General features: G+C 39.2%; 1 protein-coding gene across 1 annotated transcript in view; it reads right to left on the reverse strand.

Annotated features, from left to right (window-relative positions):
* Positions 1-20,840, reverse strand: part of FBN1 (fibrillin 1) — a 254,966-nt gene that overhangs the window by 36,042 nt on the left and 198,084 nt on the right. The window contains exons 45-55 of the mRNA XM_060096792.1: positions 19,658-19,780; positions 15,894-16,019; positions 13,808-13,924; positions 12,857-12,985; positions 12,157-12,276; positions 9,435-9,560; positions 5,498-5,647; positions 5,087-5,152; positions 4,698-4,814; positions 2,835-2,954; positions 741-863 (exon numbers count right to left, since the gene is read on the reverse strand). Of these exons, the coding sequence (XP_059952775.1) occupies positions 741-863; positions 2,835-2,954; positions 4,698-4,814; positions 5,087-5,152; positions 5,498-5,647; positions 9,435-9,560; positions 12,157-12,276; positions 12,857-12,985; positions 13,808-13,924; positions 15,894-16,019; positions 19,658-19,780 (1,317 nt within the window). The remainder of the gene's footprint in view (positions 1-740; positions 864-2,834; positions 2,955-4,697; positions 4,815-5,086; positions 5,153-5,497; positions 5,648-9,434; positions 9,561-12,156; positions 12,277-12,856; positions 12,986-13,807; positions 13,925-15,893; positions 16,020-19,657; positions 19,781-20,840) is intronic.

The raw sequence follows: 20,840 nt of genomic DNA on the forward strand, positions 1-20,840 counted from the left end.
TTCCGTCCTATGGCATTTCCCTCTCTTTATCTTTCCCTGTTATATTATCTGAGCTGAAAATTTTGGACTTTAGCCTGCATGTGACATGGAGCTCTCACTTAGGGAATTTTCCTACCTTTAAGAAAAATTCTATTTAAGCCATTTGAGGAGAACATATATCTGCTCATTTAAGACTATGGGAGGAGCAAATCAGAGCTCTTCAAGGATCCCCAGGATTTACCCATCTTTGTATAAGAGAGCTTAGTCCAGTGCTTTGGAAATTGAAGGTGTTCAGTAAGCATTGTTTAAAGTAGATTCCATGTGTTACCCCATTCTTGGACTATAATATCCCTTAGTGGTGGGGATTATTTTTTAATATTCATATTCCTTCTCTTGTGTTCTCATTTATCATACTGGGATATGATTATATCTGTCTCAACCTCTTCATATTGAGCTTCTTGCATGTGGGGAAATGTCTTTTTTTTCTTTATATCTTCATGCCTTGCAGAATGACTGGCATGTCACAGGCATGCAATGCATGGTGAACTAAAAAGGATCTGTAGTGCAGCCCTTGACTCAGCTTTAAGCTACAATTTAGGAGAAAAGGTAGCAATAACAACCCCCATATTATCCGTGGACTACAGCAGTGCTCCCCAATTCCCAGCCTTCCTCTACTAATTGGAAGCTTTGGAGGGACACCTCCCATCATAGACAAAGTTAGGGCTCCCTGGCTTAGATGACCTTGAACATGAGTGTCTCACCTCTGCACATTCTTCTGTCTTCTCTCAGAACATATCCAGTGGGACATTTGCATTCATATGAGCCGTAAGTGTTCACACATCGGAAAGCACAGAGCAGAGGATTCTGGGCACACTCGTTTATATCTGTGGCAGAATGTAGTAAGAGAATAATGGATCATAGGCATCAACGAAAAAAAGGAATATACTTTTAGCAAAAGTGGTATGCTTCATTGTCATAAACATGGATAGGCCAAGCAGTCTTTTGATGTTCAAAGAATTATAAAATTGAGTTGGTTATTTTATAATTGGCATAAGTAGGGTGATCATACATCTTGCTTCTTCCAGTACAAACTCAGTTTATGCCTATTGTGCTGGTATAACTATTAACTGTTATTTAGGTGGATGAGAAATTACAGGTCACCCTACATATAGGGAGCTTTTCTGAAATCCTGGCTTTGAAGTCTCAAGTTGACCAGCTGCCTCTCCCTAAAGTCACATGGAGTGGGGATCAGTTTTACCCCATTCAGCCAAAACAACTGCCAAGTCGACTGCTGTCAGAACAGAAGCAACCCATCCAATATCTTTAACCACCTCCCCTTCCCCAAATAAGAGAGGCTCTTGTGAAGTAACAGTGATTCTTATGCCCAAGAAAATGGTGTTCTGAATAATTTCACACTGATGCCCAAGTAATAAAATAGCCTTAAATATCTAGGAATAATAATAATGATAGCTTAATAGATAGAAGTGGTTTCTGTAGATTGCATAGTTTGGAACCATCAGAATATGTTTTGGAAAAGTAGGGTTAAAACAGACCATCTTGATTATTATGTTTCTCCCTAAGGTCAATGATCCTGACTGAGAACACAAGTGAGACCCTAGATCATGATTTAAAAATTCACCAACAACTTTGACTATGAGTATTGATGGGTCATATTTCTAATGAAGAGCTCACTTTAATACCCACTTAACTATCTCCTCCCCTTCATTCTTTTATTAAACCAGTGGTTCTCAACTTGAGAGTGCATCAGAATTACCTGGAGGGCTGCTAGGCCCCACTCTTAGAGTTTCTGATTCAGGAGGTCTGGGACGAGGCCTGAAAATCTGCATTTCTAGCAAGTTCCCAGGTGATGCTGATGTGGCTGATCCAGGGACCACCCTTTGAGAACCACAATTCTAGACACTCCCTCCCTTTCCTTACATCCCTCTTTCTTTCCTTATATCCTACCAGGCATACTAACAGTTGCTTAGAGTATGGACAGCCTCTTTTGCTGTGATTGCTCCCAGACAGTTAAAGGATATTGGTGGTTATCTCAGTGTGTAGATCTTTCTATGAGTAGAAAAGCAAAAGCATAAGAAAAAGAAAGGGTGCACGGGATACAAAGAAAAAAGGTTGCAGGGGGGGAATGGAAAATAAAAAAGAGGGTAGTAGACAAGGCAGGTGTTGTATCTAAATATTAGTAGTAGAGGACTTCCCTGGTGGTGCAGTGGTTAAGAATCCCCCTGCCAATGCAGGGGACACGGGTTCGAGCCCTGGTCCGGGAAGATCCCACATGCCGTGGAGCAACTAAGCCTGTGTGCCACAACTACTGAGCCTGAGCTCTAGAGCCCGCAAGCCACAACTACTGAGCCTGCGAGCCACAACTACTGAGCCCACGTGCCACAACTGCTGAAGCCCACATGCTTAGAGCCCATGCTTGGCAAAAAAGAGAAGCCACCGCAACTTCAATGAGAAGCCTGTGCACTGCAACAAAGAGTAGCCCCCGCTCGCCGTAACTAGGGAAAGTCTGTGTGCAGCAACGAAGACCCAACACAGCCAAAAATAAATAAATAAATAAATTTAATAAAATAAAAAATAAATATTGGTAGTAGAGACACCAACAAGAACTCTGCATGAGATGTGGCATAACTTGTGCCATGAACCACTTACATCTTTTTCAGATACTCTCTGCAGAGAGGAGGCCACATAGAGAAGAAATGATAGCATGGCCCACCAGGCCCAGATTTTCCTTATTTTATATACCCTGAGTGGTATTTAATATTCAGAATTGTAATCAACCAAGTACTGTCCCTGTGATCAGAACATGTAACCAACTATTCTGTGTTTAAGAGGCTTACCTTCACAAGTCATCATTGGACCAGGCTCAAATCCCTCCTCACAGGTGCATTCAAAACCTCCAATCACGTTCTTGCAGGTTCCATTTCCACAAGGATTGCCCACCGAACACTCATCAGTATCTGCAGGTGATCAGAAGTGTAGTCAAAACATGATGGATTGGGAGAAAAATGGACTTGGACTCAGAGAATGCCTTTCTTTCTATCAGAATATTTTGATCTCTAACATCTTGTTTTATTCTCATTCTGTCCTTGAGAAAGGAATGCATGCGTCTTATTACTACAGATTTATAGCTGCGAAATTTGACTTGCTGAGTGGCAGTGGCAGTAACAGTAATGGTACCTGGGCTTCTTAGCCCTTACAGTGCTCTTCATCATGAGTGTCCCCAGCCTTCTACATTATGAAGTACATCTACTGGGGAATAGATACTCAAAGGGTTAAAACAAGGCTTCTCTCACAAGTCAAAAGTTTTCGCTTACTTAAAGCTAGAAATACATCTCCAGTTTGGCCTTACATTACATCATTCTCCAAGAAGTCTTAAACATGATGCATTTTTGCCAGATATAAAATAGAAGACTAAACATACGCAAAATAAGAGACCAGAGGTTAAGCAAAATTAATACACAAGATAAAGTCAAGATTCAAGTAGATTTTGTTGATTTTGTTGAAACCAGATGGTTTACATTAGGCAGAAGAAAGGCTAGAAAGAAATGTGTTTAGGGTATGAGCTCTCTAAACAACTGTGGAGAGAGAACAAATCTTACCAAGGAAGTCTAAAAAATATGTATGTCTCCTAACCCATCCACCTAGAATACTGACTGTTCTTATTCTGACACAGCTCTTGGGGGAGAGTACCTTCCTTTGGGAAAGGAACATTTCAGAGAAGTAACATTGCTATCTCAGCTATCTAGAGCACAGAAGAGTGATGGGTTGTTATCAAGGATTATGTCTCATGTTAGGTTCTGAAATCAGCAAGTGAGGGCAAGAGGGTATGGCAGAGAGACCCTGGGTGAGGATGCTTATTTCTCCTATACATCGTAGCACTAACTGAAGATACTGAATAAAAAACATTGACAGCTTTGCTTTTGTTCTGCTATGAAATTGCATTTCGCTCTCAAGAATATTACATCTCTTTCAAGTTAATACAAATCACAATATCATTGGTTTTTAGAGCTGTAAGGTAATTAGAACTATTTTAATCCACCTGCATGATATTACATTCTGAGGCTTAGAAAGGCAGTTAAAACCTCATGCCCTGATTCCCTATAAGGAAAGAACATCTTCTAATGGACACAGACAAACCCTCAGCATTTATGCCATTATTAATTTTGGTTACATTGAATGGCTTTGGATTTCTTAGATAAAAGAGGTCAAAGATCAGCCGTAGGAACCATTCTTTGAAATTTTAATAAGGGGGTTAAAACAAGAGGAATGTACACTGGGTACACAGCCTTTCATAGTACTAACTGTAACAAAATCTGGGTAAATTTTGTGTTTTACATACTAAGAGAATAAGATTATGACCATTAACAATTTATTACCTTTAAATTTCACAAAGGCTTTCATTATATATGCTGTCCTTTCTACTATCTCTTCAAACGTGTTCAGTGTCCTCCTCATCAGACTGTAAGGTCCATGCAAGGAAGGACCATGTTGGCTTGGTTCACTACTGTAGCCATAGAACCTAGCACAGTGCCTGGTACATGGTGGGGACTCAGCTAGTATTGCTAGATGAATGATACGTGAACAAGTGTATAAAACTTATTTCTGTCCCATCTTGGTACTTATTCTTCCTAGTGTGAATGCTGAATAGCTTAATTTCTGATTTGTAAAATCCCAATAACAGAAACTGCTTTATTACTCACCCACACATTCATTCCCTTCCAGAATGTAGCCAAAGGGACACTCGCAGCGATAGGAGCCATCAGTATTGATGCACTGCCCGTGTTTACACACATCAGGTTCTTGGCACTCATCCATATCTTAAGCAAAGGAGGAAAAAACAGTGAATAACAATGTATTTTTGGAAACACAAAGGTAAATTATGATCATTTCAGTGCCTAATCGATGAAATATCTAGTATTACAATATTAACATGCAATACAGTAATACAATTGGTATCTAAATGAAAAGACCAAAAAAAAAAGCTTAATTTTCCAAGATAAATGTGGAGAAATAACAGCTAGAGAAAGGACAAAGAAGAGGCTGGTTGAAAATATTAAGAAATGCTGAGAATCCAGCACAAGCCACTCACCAACCGCTGAATCATCGGGTCCCACAATGATTCCACTTCCATAGGGACAGATCTGGCGGAAGGCCTCTGTGGTGGAGATGAACTCTTGTTAATAGGTGGGCCAAAGGCAATTAACTACAGGCTCCTCCCCAAGTACTGTGTGGAAGCTGCACATATTGGAACAGGATGAACAAGCCAAGCCCAGAAACCAGAGAAAGATAACAAGGCTCCCAGAGCTGGTGTACCTACTACTCGGGCAGCTTTGAGTCATAACATAGTTCAGAAGAAAATAGCTACCTAGCTCCTGAGATAAAATAATTTTAGTGAACATTTTAGTTGGACTTACAATTAAATTGCCTTACGTTTTGGAGGTCTACAATCTTACAGCCTGTGCCTTGAATGGCCAAAGAGAAATGCAGATAGTAGACATACCATCGGGTTCAGTGGGGCACAGCTCACAGGGGTCTCCCCAGCCTTCTCCCTTCAAGGCACAGCAGCATTCCTGTTTGGAGTGATTTCTGGATTTGGGTGATGAACACTTTCCTCCTTCAAACTTGGCGTAACAGTAGCTCATTCGCAAATCTGCAGCACAAATTCAAGAGACCCCACAGTTGCTTTCCTACTAAGTCATTATTGTATAATACCGAGTAAGAAACAATCCACCCTGTTAAATGTGATCTCTTCTCATTACTAAAGTCACACTTTTTAAGTGATTATAATAGTAATTGAGCTGAAATCTTTAAAGTGGTAAGTAACTTTTGTAGTGAGAGCTGATGAACAAAGCTGTGTGGCTCTCACCTTATTATTTCTCATTTTATCCAGTGTTCCAAAATAACCTGATGTGAATAATAAAAACCAACACTGCCACATTTCAATGCTAACGTCATCACTGACTTCAGGATGGAGACACTGAGATGGTATAACATTTAGCAAGCACACTAAGTTAAGGTAGACCTCCCAGCTCTAGCACTCACTGTGATATCACACTATGCTGTTCATTCTGTGTCCCCTAAGCCCTGGAGCCAAAATAAAGCCCCAGATTCCAGGCATAGAGCAAATAAAGATGTGGCAATTTTGTGGACTGGCAAAAATACAACTCAATGCTATTTCACTGAAGCAGCTACTCACGCAGCTTCTGTCTACAAAATATATGAGGTTTTCTGCAGATTTTACACACGTGTGTGTACACGCTTGCACACACACACAAGCTTATTTAGTGCCAGAGAGAGAGGGAAGATAAAGAGGAGGACAGGGAGATGGGTGGATGTGAAGGAGAAGAATTGTTCTTCCAAAGAATATATTTCTTTAATATCAGTTATTTCTTGGTAACTCCAACATGGAACATGGGGCTGGGATCTAGTTCCTACAAAATTCTCCAAACTTGCTTGACAGTTTTGGTAACTGACTTTTCCACTTCTTATAGAGCAAATTGGGTGACTCTAAAAAGTGAGCTCATCCAAGAGCCTGGAGTATGTTTTCCCTCAAATTTGACCTCCAAAGCTTTGCAAACTCCTCTGAGTTACACAGAGGCTAAAATCTGCAGGTTTTAAGGAAATGCTTTCATATCCATTTTGCACAATCCCCCTTCCTTTATGTATGACCAGGTCTGCTCTCTCCCGTCACTGTTTTCAATTCCAGGTAGCATATTATTATAGCCATTTATGATTTCGGTTAAGACAATTTCACCATCTTTTATTTCATGGAAGAGGAGACAAGGTAAGAATAACTGAGTTGCCAAAGATCATAGCAGAAAAATTGTTATGAATTAAAGTAAAAATATCAATCAGTCAATCAGTCAACCACATTTACCAGGCTCCAGTAAGTCAGATTCTGTTGACCTCTCCAATGAACGTGTTGAACTCTTCATGGCTACCAACTCTTTTAGATCAACTGTCTCTAGTTTCTACTCCATTTTCACATCCATTATGCCTGGGTCCTAAAAGGCACCTTTCAGCAAACTACTCTTCTGAAGGTGAAGAGCAATAAAAGCCTATCCTTGTCCTGCAGCATCTCTGCTATTTAAACGGTTGCTTTGCTGAGAAGTGTCAAGATTTAACAAATTGTAGTTTCTTGAAGGACACCTTTTGATGTGCTTTATTCTTCAAGTTCATCATCACATACAGTCTTTTGTGTTTTTATTGGTCCAGTTTTTATTATTTATGCCTACAACTGTCTTAAGATATAATTTAATGACTACTCACAAAAATGTCTCAACAATTATATCAAAACTCAATTCTCTCCTTTTGTCTTTCAGCTTGTAATGTTTCTTTTAAACTTAGATACATGCATGTGCTAATATTGGTCTGTTAATTTTGTCATTCTCTTCTCCTTTCATTACTGACCCTATTCCATATCCCAGCCCAGCTCCCCAACGCCGCTCTATCACCTCACCCCGGGGGAAAAAAAATCTAGGTATGAAGTTTAGAGTGAGCCTAAGTGACAAATTCCCTTCACTGAACTTTGTAAGTGGGAGTGGCTCATTTACATCTGTGGCCTTTAGGTGCCAGGGTCTGTTCACCTGAGTCCTATATCACATTTGTTCCTTCAAAAACATTATCTGTGGTTCTGTGGAATTTTCTCATTTTATGGACAACAGAAGCCTGACTCCTAATTTGTCATCTTACAGTAAAAACCCAGCTCTTAATGCCCTGGCTCTAGCAAAATCTGTGCTCTTTGGGAGATTTACATTTGCTTGTGATGATCCTCTAGAATTGGTTTTGTTTTTTAATTAAAGGTGCCTTGCATCAGGAAAGAGAGTTGTGTATGCCCATGTCCTTTAACGAGGGCTTGCTAGGATGCCTGTTTACCGGTCTATCTGCAAAGAGCCTTAATGACCTTTGAAATTTCATCAGAGCTACAAAAGTCACTTTCCCTGCTTGCATTCCTCAATTCTGGCTCTGCCTCTTGGAGCTGAGCATGTGGCAGGGCTGCTCACAGCTGGGCTGATTCTTCCTGCAGCGTTAGCTTGCTCTGTGACAGGCCAGTGCAAATTGAATTAATAGCCTATGAATTTCCTCTGGCCTGCCACATCGGCAGATTCACACCTGGTTTCTCACTGCTTTCTTTCCAAACTCCGGCCAAGCCAAAGGCACACAAAGACAAGGGAGTAGGAGTAAGAATTTATCTGGCTGGTCTGTACCATACAGACAGAATATTTGCTTGAATCAAGCACCATCCCACCCATAACCCAGAAATCCACATGGGCCTCTGATAGCTACCTACAGGATCAAACCAACAGAGAATTCTCAACTCTCTCCCTTCACACCCCTAAATATTAGGTGACCAAATGACCCGTTGAAAAGTAAAAAGTTAATCAATTTGAACAACAATAGCAAGAGCCTATGAAGGACTCAGAAATGAACAAAGCTTTTTCACGTATTCAGTAAGACTGGTTGGGCAGGTATTCTTATTGTTTAAAAATAAGAAATATGAAAATTGAGCTTCCAAACGATTAAATGACTTGCCCTAGGCTATAAATGGCAAGACTGAGACCCCTAAGCCCAATATTTGGAATTTTAAATGATATTCATTGCCTCTTGGTAATATGGAAGCAAAAGACAAAACAAAACAACCAAGGAAAAAAAACTGAACAAAAAAATATAAACAACAAACAACAAAAAAACCACCGGAAGAGGGTGGGATGGGGGTGGGGGGAGGATATGTCTGTTTGCATGTGTTTTTTTGTCCTGAATTCACTAAACTAGTCTGTATAAGTAGACAGACACACACAATTGATTGTTTAGTAAAATCTGAATAGTTTGTTGAGACATAATAAACTGTGTTATGCTTAAGTTCAGGTTCCCCTTTTGATTTTTTTTTTTTAAGTTCACAAGTATCATTCCTGAAAACAGACTGTGGGCCAGCAAGAATCCTGGTCAGTTCACATTTATTTCTCTGTTTTCTTAGAAAACTTGTGATGTAAGAGATAGGCATTATATCCCGGGAGCACATGAGTTAATCTGCACTTTTCGGTCTGAAAGTCTAGGTTTTGGCCCATATTTACAGAGGTTACCTCTTCAGAGGCAGAGAACTTGTAACTGAACTTCCCCCAGGCTTTGCCATGTTCAGTGGCTCATGGCTGATCCCCTGCTGACTGACCTATCAGCATCTGTGTTCTCAGAGGGAGAGACAGGTTTAAAGTGCCAGGACAGTTGTTGTACAAGCAACCATAATTTGATGGATGAGTTTTTAACCTTAAAAGTAAAAATGAACTTTCTGACATATGGTAATCATTAGATGTCTGGATGAATGAAAACACTCCATCTTCTCTTTCACAAAGAATCAAAACTTCGCCATGTTTAAAAAATAAAACCACAACAAATAAACACAGAGTAATGAAAGTCTAAAGCCAAAAGTCAAAAGCACTTACCTTGGCACCTTCTTCCAGTGGAGGACAAGGAAAACCCGTCTGGACACAGACATTTGAAGCTGCCTTCAGTGTTGCTGCATGTGCCCAAGGCACAAATTTCTGGTTCTTCAACACATTCATCAATATCTAAAAGAAGTACATGTGTCAAACAAGGTCAAAACATGATGGAGACACCATCCGATACTAAATGCACAATGTAAAAGTACAAAGTTTAACTGAGTTTCAAAACTCTTCTAACAATGAAGGTTTTTCCTGTATCATGATGCTGTGAGTGGACTTCTAGGCTGTGATGACTTTATTTATTTTTTCTTTTGTTTTTTTTAAGATTTTTTTGATGTGGACCATTTTTTTTTTAAGTCTTTACTGAATTTGTTTCAATACTGCTTCTGTTTTACGTTTTGGTTTTTTGGCCATGAGGATGTTGGGATCTTAGCTCCCCGACCAGGGATCAAACCTGCACCCCCTGCGTTGGAAGGTGAAGTCTTAACCACTGGACCGCCAGGGAAGTCCCTGTGATGACTTTTAAAAAACTAGTTTTGATGGTTCTTATTGTAAAAATGGACTCTGCAAGTGCCTTCTTAGGGATGCAGTGAGAAACATCTTTTACCCAGACTGAATTTCTTGGATAATTAGAAAAGTTGGAATAATTTCATACCACCCTAAACTAGGAAAGAAGCAAGAAACTCTAGAGTCTGACTTCACCACTACACAGTAAGCAGACGCTCTGAAATTTTAATTGTGTTGCCAATGAGTTACCCCATGAGAGATGTAGGCCTTTGAACCAAATTTGTTCCCCTCCACCCATCTGTCCACAGTGCTTTCCCCAATACCCCATGCTACAATATCCTAAAACTATGACTTTTACAAGGATACCAGTACTCATGAAAGTAATCCTATGCAATACAAACTAAAGATATCACAAGAGATGAGGCTCCAATCTCTCATTTGCAGTTTAATTTGTCTGAAGACACAAAAATATCTTCTGTGTATAGACTATAGTTTTTCTTTTATCATATAGATGATAGGAATTTGACACACATAATTGTGGCATGTTTCCTTTAGCATATTAATATACCTTATCTACTGTAAAGGAGTAATTAAGGATGGTTTGCAGGGAAGTTTCAATGGCTTGAGTATGTTCTAGTTTGCCTGGGAGAGTCCTAGTTTATGCCTGTTGACCCAGACTCGTTATTAATACTGTCTTGGTTTGGTCAGTAAAGTACATGATGACCCTACTTGTGGAAAAAGTATGACCACTCTTTCCAAGAGACGTACCCATCTTTTCCCCTGACTTTCAGCAGGAATTTGTAGTGAAAAAGAGGTAAGTCTTGATTCTGAACCATGCTATTTTTATGGACATTTTTTTTTCCAACGAAACAGATATCCCTTGTATCTTGCGACTCTTTATTTTCAGGTTGGTGCAACGAGTTCTACCCACACCAAAATGTATTTGCATTACACAGCTTTATTCCCACGAGGTCCAACTAAAGGGAAGTTAGGATATTAACTTTGTTGTTTTGACTTAATTTTGTAAATACCGCACAATAGATTTTCTAGAAATGTGCAGTGCAAAGTATCTTCCTGTACAATGCAAAACTAGCTTCTTCATCACTTCATGTTCTTATGTTGCATTTATAGTTGTATCATGTTTCCTGTGGCTTATTATCTAAACTGCTGATGATGATTGAATTGCTCCATTCCTACACTCCCTCCACCCCGACATCCAACCTTTGCTTAAAAGTCAACTTTTGTAAAAATGCTTGGATGTCTCCTTTTTGTTTTTGTTGTTGTTACGGTAGAAATCAAACTGTAGGTGCCAACTTCTTAAGGGTAGGGACAAAGATTTAGAATGAACACGTTTATGAACTATTCTGGAAGTCATTTTTCTTTCTATACATTTTCATTCTGTTCATTTTAGGGTCATTTTGCATTAATCATGGAGTGAATAAAGCTGATCTCTAATAGAAGTAAAATAACACTTAATAATTTGTATTTAGGTCTAATTTTGATCAAGTGTTTCCATTTAGAATATTATCTCTTGACTGAGAGTTAAATTAGATATATAATAAATATTTGTCATTGATGATATTAAAAGTGGACAATTCTTACTCATTATGGATTAGATGCAGACTTGTTTAAAGGTGGGAGCATGGACTAGGTGACTTCTTAAAAGTCCTTTCACCCTATTCATTGATGAAGTTCTGGCAATTAATGTCCTTCATTTAATGCAATGATATATGTACGTATTGAGGAATACGGTACTATAAAATTTGCTGAGAATTTATTTGTAGTTACACATTTCTACCATTCTACAAGTCAAAATAACATAGACAAATTATATAGCCACATTCATCCAACCTTGAATGTGGTCACTTAAAGATTTTAACTGGAATCAGGAAGCTATGTTTAGTTGCAACCCATTGGCACTTAAAAACATGTAATCCAGAAATTTTTACCAGCTGCATAAAAGTATATTGGGAAAGTGTCAGGGTCATGTGACCACCCATATACACAGAGCAAAATAGCTTCATCAGAGATTAGCGTGAGAATTGATGTTCCTGTCTCACCATCTAATTCTGAGCCCATAAGTCATAACCTACCCTTGGATTTGTTTCTGATAAAGTATTCCAAAATGAAGACACCATCACACCATCTCAAAAATTTGATAATGTCAATGCAGTAACCAATACTGCTAATTACCAAATATTGATAGCCCTCCTACCTTCACACTTGTCATTCTGGAGACTGTATCCAGGTGGACATATACATCTGTAGGACCCATCCAAGTTCTGACAGGTGCCTGGTGCACATTTTCCAGGTTCTAGGAGACATTCGTTGATATCTGCAAAGAAAAGGGAAAAAGAAGAAAGAGGTTCCCACCGGCATGATTTCCATCAAGCAACTAAAATTGAAAGAAACTGGAATAAAATCTAAGAAATACATAAATCTAAAGTCCACAAACTCTACCCTGGAGAAAAACAGCTCAATAAAAATTAGCTTTCAGAAGTGTGCAATGTATTTAACAACCATATTTTATTTGATCTACTTTCCAGGAGAGCATAACACGTGAAAAGTCAATGGGTATGAAGTTCTTTGAGGACACCCAAAGGACTGTATAAGAGCTTACCACAAAGCTATGTTGAAGAAAAAGAATAAAAGAAAGGGAATTACAGTTGTTTATAGAACAATTTAACAGTTACATTGAACGCTGTAACTGTTTCTGTAATTACAAACACTTAATTTTAAAAGATAAAGGGGAAGAGCGGTATATATACCATACACACATACAGGCAGGATTAATGTACTTCTACTCTGATCTTTTTCCTTCAGGCTTCTGAAGGAAGGATTGTGATAGAGACTGCATGATTCCTGGAGTGGCCTCTGGGATGAACTTTGGAGGGTCTTTCTGAAGCAGCACTCACCCACACAGGTTCTCCCATCTGGAGCCACCTCATAGCCTTCATTGCACTGACACTGGAAGGACCCCACTGTATTGATGCATTGGCCATTTCTGCAAAGGTTCCCATTTCCAGTTGCACATTCATCAACATCTGCCAAAAAAATATCCCTTGATATGTTCCAAAGAAAATGTCATAATACCATCAATGATCAAAACTTTTAAAGGGAAAAATACTTATACTGAATTTCAGTGGCCTTTGCTGGCTCAGGCAGACTTAAGAAATTCCAATGTGATCTAGTTTATAACAACAGACCTGGCTTTATTCACCTGTCAGAACCTAACAAGATGACATAATCCTACTAATTAGAGATTGATCATTTATATTAGGATTTTATATGAGCTTCACCTTGATCATCCTTTAGGTTTAATTTTTAAAGGTTAAAACTGAATTACTAATACACAGTATGGCTGAGGGTATTGTTAATTAAATATTCTTGTAATCAGAAGTATATAAAAGTAGCCTCTAGCACAATACCAAATTTGGTTCCTTACCCTTGCTTGTGAATAATATAGCATACTTTATAAGAAGAATTTTAACTTCTTTGAAGGGAGGCTATAGTGAGACATCTAGACAAGTAGGTCCACACTGCTCCTGAACTACGTAATTTCTATACAAAGGATAGCTTTTGTATGTTTTAAAACATATTCGATTTATTTTGAAACGCATTTAATTCGCAGCATAGTAGACGTAAAAATTATAGCTGCTAATGAGTATATTAATAAAAGTAATAGATGTAGTAACTGTATTTGACACTTAATTAGCACATTGTATTTAACAACTCTTTTTAACCACTTGTCACGCGTAAGATGGCATATATTAAAAAAGATTGCCAGCACGCTGGAGATGATGCTCATGACAAAGAACACACATAAAACTGCCTTCCTTTGGTGGTTGACTGTTCTGCACACGCACCTATGCAGTCATTGTTGTGGGAAAGGATGAAACCGTGATTGCAGCGGCAGTTGAAGGAACCAATTGTGTTTCGGCAAGTTCCATTCCCACAGGCATCTCTTTCGCACTCATTTATGTCTAGCAGGAACAAAGGACATAGAAAAACATGATTATTAACAGAAGAAGAGGGTATATGGTTACCTGCGGTGAAAAGGCATTTTAGAGTTCACAAAATGTCGTACGTAGGCTGAGAACTTCTAGATTCGATGTTGGTATTAGTTCCAGCAGTGGCAGCTCCCTGTGAGAAACCAGCCAAAGGCAAGGTTCTAAGCCTTGGGAGAAAATCCTTTCCTTGGTTGGCATGTGAAAGGAGGCAAGCTAAGGACATGAGAACTGGACAAGAACTATTTTATTCTATTTACTTCTAGAATTCTCCACCCTTGCCACTTTTCTCAAATACTTTCACTTGGAAATGGAAAATTCTGTGCACATCTGGGTCTTGGTTCACTGCCACCTTTGGCAAACTTCAGCCTTTAAGATTCTCACTCCAGTTTACCAAAAAGCAGTGAGTCACCTGATATTACCCCAAAATCAGCCACAAAATAAATTAGCTTTCTAACTCACCTGGAATTTTAGACATGTTTCTTTTTCCAAGTCCACCCCTGAAAACCCACGACCACTCCCATGAAATGGTGACTTATCTCCCTTCTAAACTATCCCAATGTGATGGCCCCTAATTTGGCTCTCCTCTCTTGCAGTATATTTTGTCTTTTTATTGGTCTATGACTTTTCACTTTGACTATTTGTAAAGCTATTTTGGCATCTTATGTGTCTTTGCATCTTGAGACAGCGGCTATCATCTTTCTCATAAAGAGTAGGTGTCCATTATATTAAGGAGGAAATAAGAAATTAAAATGAAAAAAGTTGATATTGTTGGCTTGTTATATCAACAGGCAGAATGAGGAGGGCAAGGACAAAGAGATGGGGAAGGAGTGGAAGGTAACACCTCAGATTAGCAAAATAGAGTGTTTAGAGTTAGGATTTCCTTTCCTTTCAAATTTTGGACATAAAGATAAGTTATCTGTGATCTTAAATCAAGAAGCTATTGCTGAGCCCAATGTGACTCCAACATGTGTGTCTGTGGTTGACGACTGCATCCAGATGAGTCACCCTGCCAGCAGTCAAAAACTTCTGCCTTGATTCATTTTTAGCCAAGCAAGTGAAGTTCTTTAGTTGGGCAGGTTCTTTGGTAGAGGGTTCTACATAATTCAGATGGAAGACGGAGAATGAAAGTTGGGCAGGGCTTCATTAATATGTAGGGATTATCTCTCCAGTGATGAGCAGGGCCTATTATAATCTTTAACTTAAAACTTATCTACTCTGAAGATGACCAAACTTTATGAGAATGTTCCCTAATGGATAAATCCAATTACAGCCAAAGGCAAGCACTTTAAACATCACTCTATTGATTGTTCTTTTTCCAGCTGTGAAACTGATTCATGTTCATGAAGTCCCCAGAAGACTTAATAGATGTTGCTTTAAAGTAGAAACAGAAAGGAGGGAAAGAGAGAAATTGACTGATTACATATTTGAAGTTTATTCTAAATCAACATTCTGATTCAGTACTAAGACCAAGGAAAAGATTTAAAATCTTGAGCTCTTTTCCCCTAGGAAAATGATCTGTAAATTTGTCTTTAAGGATCTGATACAAACTACAGACACGTCTCAAGAAATGCTCATACTCAAACAATCATAAGCTGCACCCTTTCCAATAAGGCAAGCTCACATAAATATTATAAAAGAATAATAGGCTTTTAATATTAATAAATAGTAAGTTTTTGTCTTAATATCTTTCTCAATTTATCTCTTAGTCAAAAGCTTTTCTGAACTGACAGCCAAATGATTATCAAGAAAGAGGTTTATGATGTTCAGATTACTAAAGCTTAAATACCAAAGGATGTTAATGCTACACACGTGCTTCTGTTTTTATTTTATAAATAACAAAACAACTACTGAAAAGTTTAGTGTTAACTTTAAATATATTCAGATACAAATGAATTTCTCAATAGGTTATGAAGAAAAAATGAAATGATAGTCACATACTCACCCAAACACATGGTTTGATCAGCATTTGTTTTAAAACCAGTGTGGCAAAGACAATAAAAGCTTCCAACTGTGTCAATACACTGTCCGTGGCTGCATATATTGGGGATTTCTTGACATTCATTGCGATCTGTAGATAAAAGTTAAGTGAAAACTTAGAAGACAAAATCAAATCAAATAACTTACTTCTAGGTATTGCTCTCAGGATTAATCCTAGCTCTAAACTAAGCCAGTAAAACAGATGCTGACATATTTATTTTTGACTCAAAATAGGTTAAAACTTACTCTCATTTACTGGGCACCTTCAGACCATATTAACAATACACAAGCAATGAAAAACAGGGGTGGTATCCAAAAACATCTTCTAAAAGAAGAGAAAACTTAGAAGCAGAATGGGGAAGAAAAATCCAAACTGGTAGATAATCCATTTGATTATCTGCCTAGGCAGTATCTTAGACTGTGTAATTGATTGAAGTATTTTGTCTAGTCAAGATTTGGTGCCTCAAATCATGGAAGCCTCATGGCTTCCTCTAGAAATTTAAACAAATCCCATTGCTAAGATAGGTTTTCATGATGGACAGCCTGCATCGTCCCTTGTTCCACTTACACATCATTATTTTGTCTCACTCCTATAACCTTTTGTTCCATCTGAACCAAGTCTTCCTGTCTACACACGGCTCCTTTCAGCACTTGACAATCCTAATGATGTTTCTTTCTTTTTTATCCATATTCTTTCAAAAGGAAGCCCTCTCATCTTGCTTCTGCCAGTCTTTAGGCTTTAAATTATATTTGTCATCAAGTGATGCTCTCCTGAAATCTGATTATCTCAGGGGCCAAATTTGTTGCAGGAATCCACAGATGACATAATTACATGCCTACTTATGCCTCTAATTTTCTAAAGCTCTCAAGATTCTACGTTTAGGGAAAATGTAACTAAAAAGGCACTGCGTTATCCTGATTTTCCTATTGTCACAAAAGAAAGCAAATAGCAGAATGCCGCCTCTGGTGTAGATGTTGTAGAGCACCGCAGCACCTTGCTCTCAGCTGAATAATCCACACTTGCTGTTTGCCTGCCCTATCTACTGAGAAGACAGCAACTGGGAACAGGCACTTTCTGCTGCACAGAGCAGCTGTGTCCATGCCAGGAGAGAGTATATTCCCTCCATTTCACATGCTCAGGCTGCCATTTTTAGAACTACTTCCTTCCAATATGCAAAACATTTAGAGTTGATGAATCACCATATCCTTTAAAAGTCTCAGGTGGGGTTGAGTATATCATAAAGAGGGGAAATTGGGATAGACTAGCTTAGGAGCTATGGCTAGCCTATGCAGAAATGCTTGTGAACAAATTATGATTATTCCCATCAGAGAAAACGGATTTAAAATGAGCAAGCTGCTCCCTGAGATAGGCAGAGGAAATTGATTTCCATTGCCAAGCTCTGTGGAGTGAGCTGATTTTGAGGAGGGTTGGCCCAAACCTTGGGTAACCTCTGGTAATATGGATCTGGGAGAATGCAAGGACCAGGTCTGTCTTATCTCTGGGACCCACAGAAAATGGAGAGCATTAAGCATCTTATTAGAAAGGGATCCTCAGTTAGGAATTTTCTTTCCTACATTGCCTATTTCATGATGATTTTTAAAAAATGAAACATGGATTACTTTGCAGTTCTACTGGTGAAACAGAAAGTTACCATTCTAGAGAACTTAATTGTGAAGTTCACTTTGTATTGAGACCAGAAAACTAGGTTTCTACAAGCACCAAGATTTAAACTCCCAGAAGGTTCTGTCTGAGGTTGAGATAGGGGATTTAAACAGGGTACTGGGGGAAAACACCCACACAGTCAGCAGAAAGAGAGGAGACCATGAGGAAATGGCTGGGAAGAATATGTCTTTAGCTGGGCAATCCATTTCAGAAGGGGGCTGCATTTGCTCTAATGCACAGCTCCTCAGGTGAGACCAGCATCCTCGGCTTCGATACCGAACTGTTCTCTAAAAATCTCTCAGTAACAATGCGGGTATTATGGCCAGCTGTTGAAATGATGTACTTATGGATTCAAATAAAAATCTTATTATGATGAGGAAATTTTAGTTCTTTTCATCTTAAACACAGGAAGGCAGGAGTATTTTACAATATGTCTGAAAAATGCCACGTATAGGACAGTATTTAAAGACATTTTAAAAGAAAGATGTAAGTGAAGACATTTCCAGAGTGAAGTCTTCAGCCCTAGAGGCTGAATAGCTGCAAAACTCAAATTAAAGTACATTCCCTTTCTTGTGAGGATTTCAATGAATGAGGGAAATGAAGATTTGGCTACAGACAACACTCCTTCACAGTACTTATCGCTGGTTAACGCTGGATGAGCTTTATTTATGTTAATATTCTACAAGAAAACATGACAGGGCTTAAGCCCCAGCAGGCCCTGGTTGGACGTCTTGTCTTGATGTATAAAATAGTTCTTCCCTCATCTTGCCTGAGCATGAAATGGTGTGAAATGACATGTTCTATATTATCAGCAATTCCTTATTTTGATTGGAATTATTTCACGCAGTTTCAAATAAATATAAATTACAAGCAAAATGCAGGGAAGTGGTATGAATGCCAAGTTTCATGAGAGCATTGTGACTCATATCAGAGACGTCCTCACTTTTCCTGTCCTGTTTTTTTTTTTTTTTTTCAGTACGTGGATAACAACTGCTCTGCTGACAAAATGCTAAATACTTGCACATGTTCCTTTAAACCCAAAAAACAAGTCTTGATTCTCAAAATGAGTTTTTGTTCTGTTATTACACCCTCTTCCCACCAAAGTCTCATAAAACAATGCAAAATACCCTACGGAAAGCAGTGCACTTCCCACCACTTAATCACTGGTGGGCAAGGAAATCCAAGGAAAATCTGACCACGTTCCTTGGTGTTGTTTCATTCACAAATGCATAAAATATCCAGGAAATTCCTTGTGAAATGAGCCAGAAGCAAAATAACACATTCTTCCTGACCTCCTTGCTAAATATACAGTGATTTATAATTACTAAAAAACTGAGATGAAAATCATTCTGAGGTATTACTTTCCTTCTGGACTGAAACACCAGTGTTTTTGATACCATTGGCTACAAGATACCATCAGACACCTAATAATTTTACCATCAATTTAAGTTGGTAACACGCTCATCCTTCTTATTTCTACCACATCCCTGACAAACGGGAACAACAAAAAAATTTAACCTCTAGCGGATAGTTTCTCATTTTACTGTAGGTGACATAGCAAATAAAAGGCTTTCAACGTTTGCTGCCCTCAGCTGTGTAAGCTGTTTAGGAGAAAAAGTGATACTGTTGGTTCTTTTTCCTTAGTTTGTGCAGTTTAATCTGGCCCAGCTCAGAAGAGCTTTGCCATCTAGACTTGGTGTATGTGGCCAGAATGGTGACAACCTCACCCACTCCAGGGGGATTATGTGAAAGGACAAAAAAGTATTTGGTCCTGAATACCAGTTAGGGAGTGTGTGTGTGTGTGTGTGTGTGTGTGTGTGTGTGCATTTGTGGGAGTGGGTGTTTGCAGCAGGGCAGCAGAGAGGCAAATTTGGAAACGTCACGCCTCCAAAGGGAGAAAAAAGCTAAGTGTGAAGACATTTCAACAGTTTTCCCTTTTCCCAGTTTAGTTACTACAACTCAGAAGTCATGTATTCTTCAACCTAACCATCTCAAAGAAATCCAGGTATCTGCAGCTCAATGGGCCTGGCCCGTCGGGTGGGCGCTGGGCGGGGGGGACTACTTGCCGTTGCACTGCCCTGTGGAGGTGAAGCGGTAGCCGGGCTTGCAGTCGCAGCGGTAGCTGCCCGCAGTGTTGATGCACTCCGCGTTGCGCTGGCACACCGGGCCGTTCTGACATTCGTCGATATCTACAAGCAGGAGAGAACTGAATTATAGGGAGAGCAGAATCTGCTGTCAAGTTGATGAAGCCTCTCACACAACATGGATTTATATTTTCCTGTCTTGATCGGTTCTACTGAACAAACCGTGGAAGATAGAAATTTTGTTTTCTAATTTTTGTTTTACACATATTTTTCAGAAATGCAAATACTTGATTTATCACCAGATACAGGTTCTAATCTCTAATGTCTAGAAAAACTTGTGAAACTCGGCTTCAAGGGCCAGGACTTGATACGGGTATAGACCAATATCCTAGGAAATCTTGTATTTGCTCAAAGCCTGGGGGTTTTAGGATTCAGTTGGGTTGCTTTTGTCTGGAAGGTTTTGAGGTCTGCAGAGCAGAGCATCTCAAACCTGAATGCGCATATGAATCACTCAGGATTGTTTTGAAAGGCATATCTGATTCAGCCTGTCTGGGGAGAGGCTTGAGATTCTGTGCTTCCAATAAGCTCCCAAGTGATGCTGGTGCTCCTGGTCCACAGACGGTGCTTTGAACTGCAGGGCTGCACAGGCTCTTGCTTAAATTTCTGCCACACGGCAGTCAAATCAAGGAGACTTAACATGAGAGATTGCACATAAAACCACTGAAAATAACCAAACGCTCACTATCAAAGGAAAGAATAAAATGGATATTGTGTGCTCCAGGGCTTTGACTATGCTCGGGGAGTTGTTTGTCTATCTTTTAAAACTTTTAACAGCTACCTAATACAGTTCAAATTCATGGCATTGCAAAAGTTACTGCATAGTCCAGGCTATAGCGTGGGGCAAAATACATATTCCCTTCCCCTGCTCTTATGAAACATTCGAATTCAGTCTAAATCCAGTAAAGGGAATAGCCTGTAACACAGGTGGGAGTCAGCTCGGCACCAGTACCGGGGTTTCATGCAGAAGTCGGCTCAGCCAAAGAAGTTCCCACAAGGGGGCGGCAAATACATCAACCTAGGCCTCCTAGGTGTGTGCTTTTGTGGTGGGAAAACCTCCGGACTATTGGCAGTCAGTGGGAATTTCCGTCTAATACGGGGTGTGCCT

The sequence above is a fragment of the Mesoplodon densirostris genome, chromosome 4, assembly GCF_025265405.1.
Source record: "Mesoplodon densirostris isolate mMesDen1 chromosome 4, mMesDen1 primary haplotype, whole genome shotgun sequence".
Lineage (NCBI taxonomy): Eukaryota > Metazoa > Chordata > Mammalia > Artiodactyla > Ziphiidae > Mesoplodon > Mesoplodon densirostris.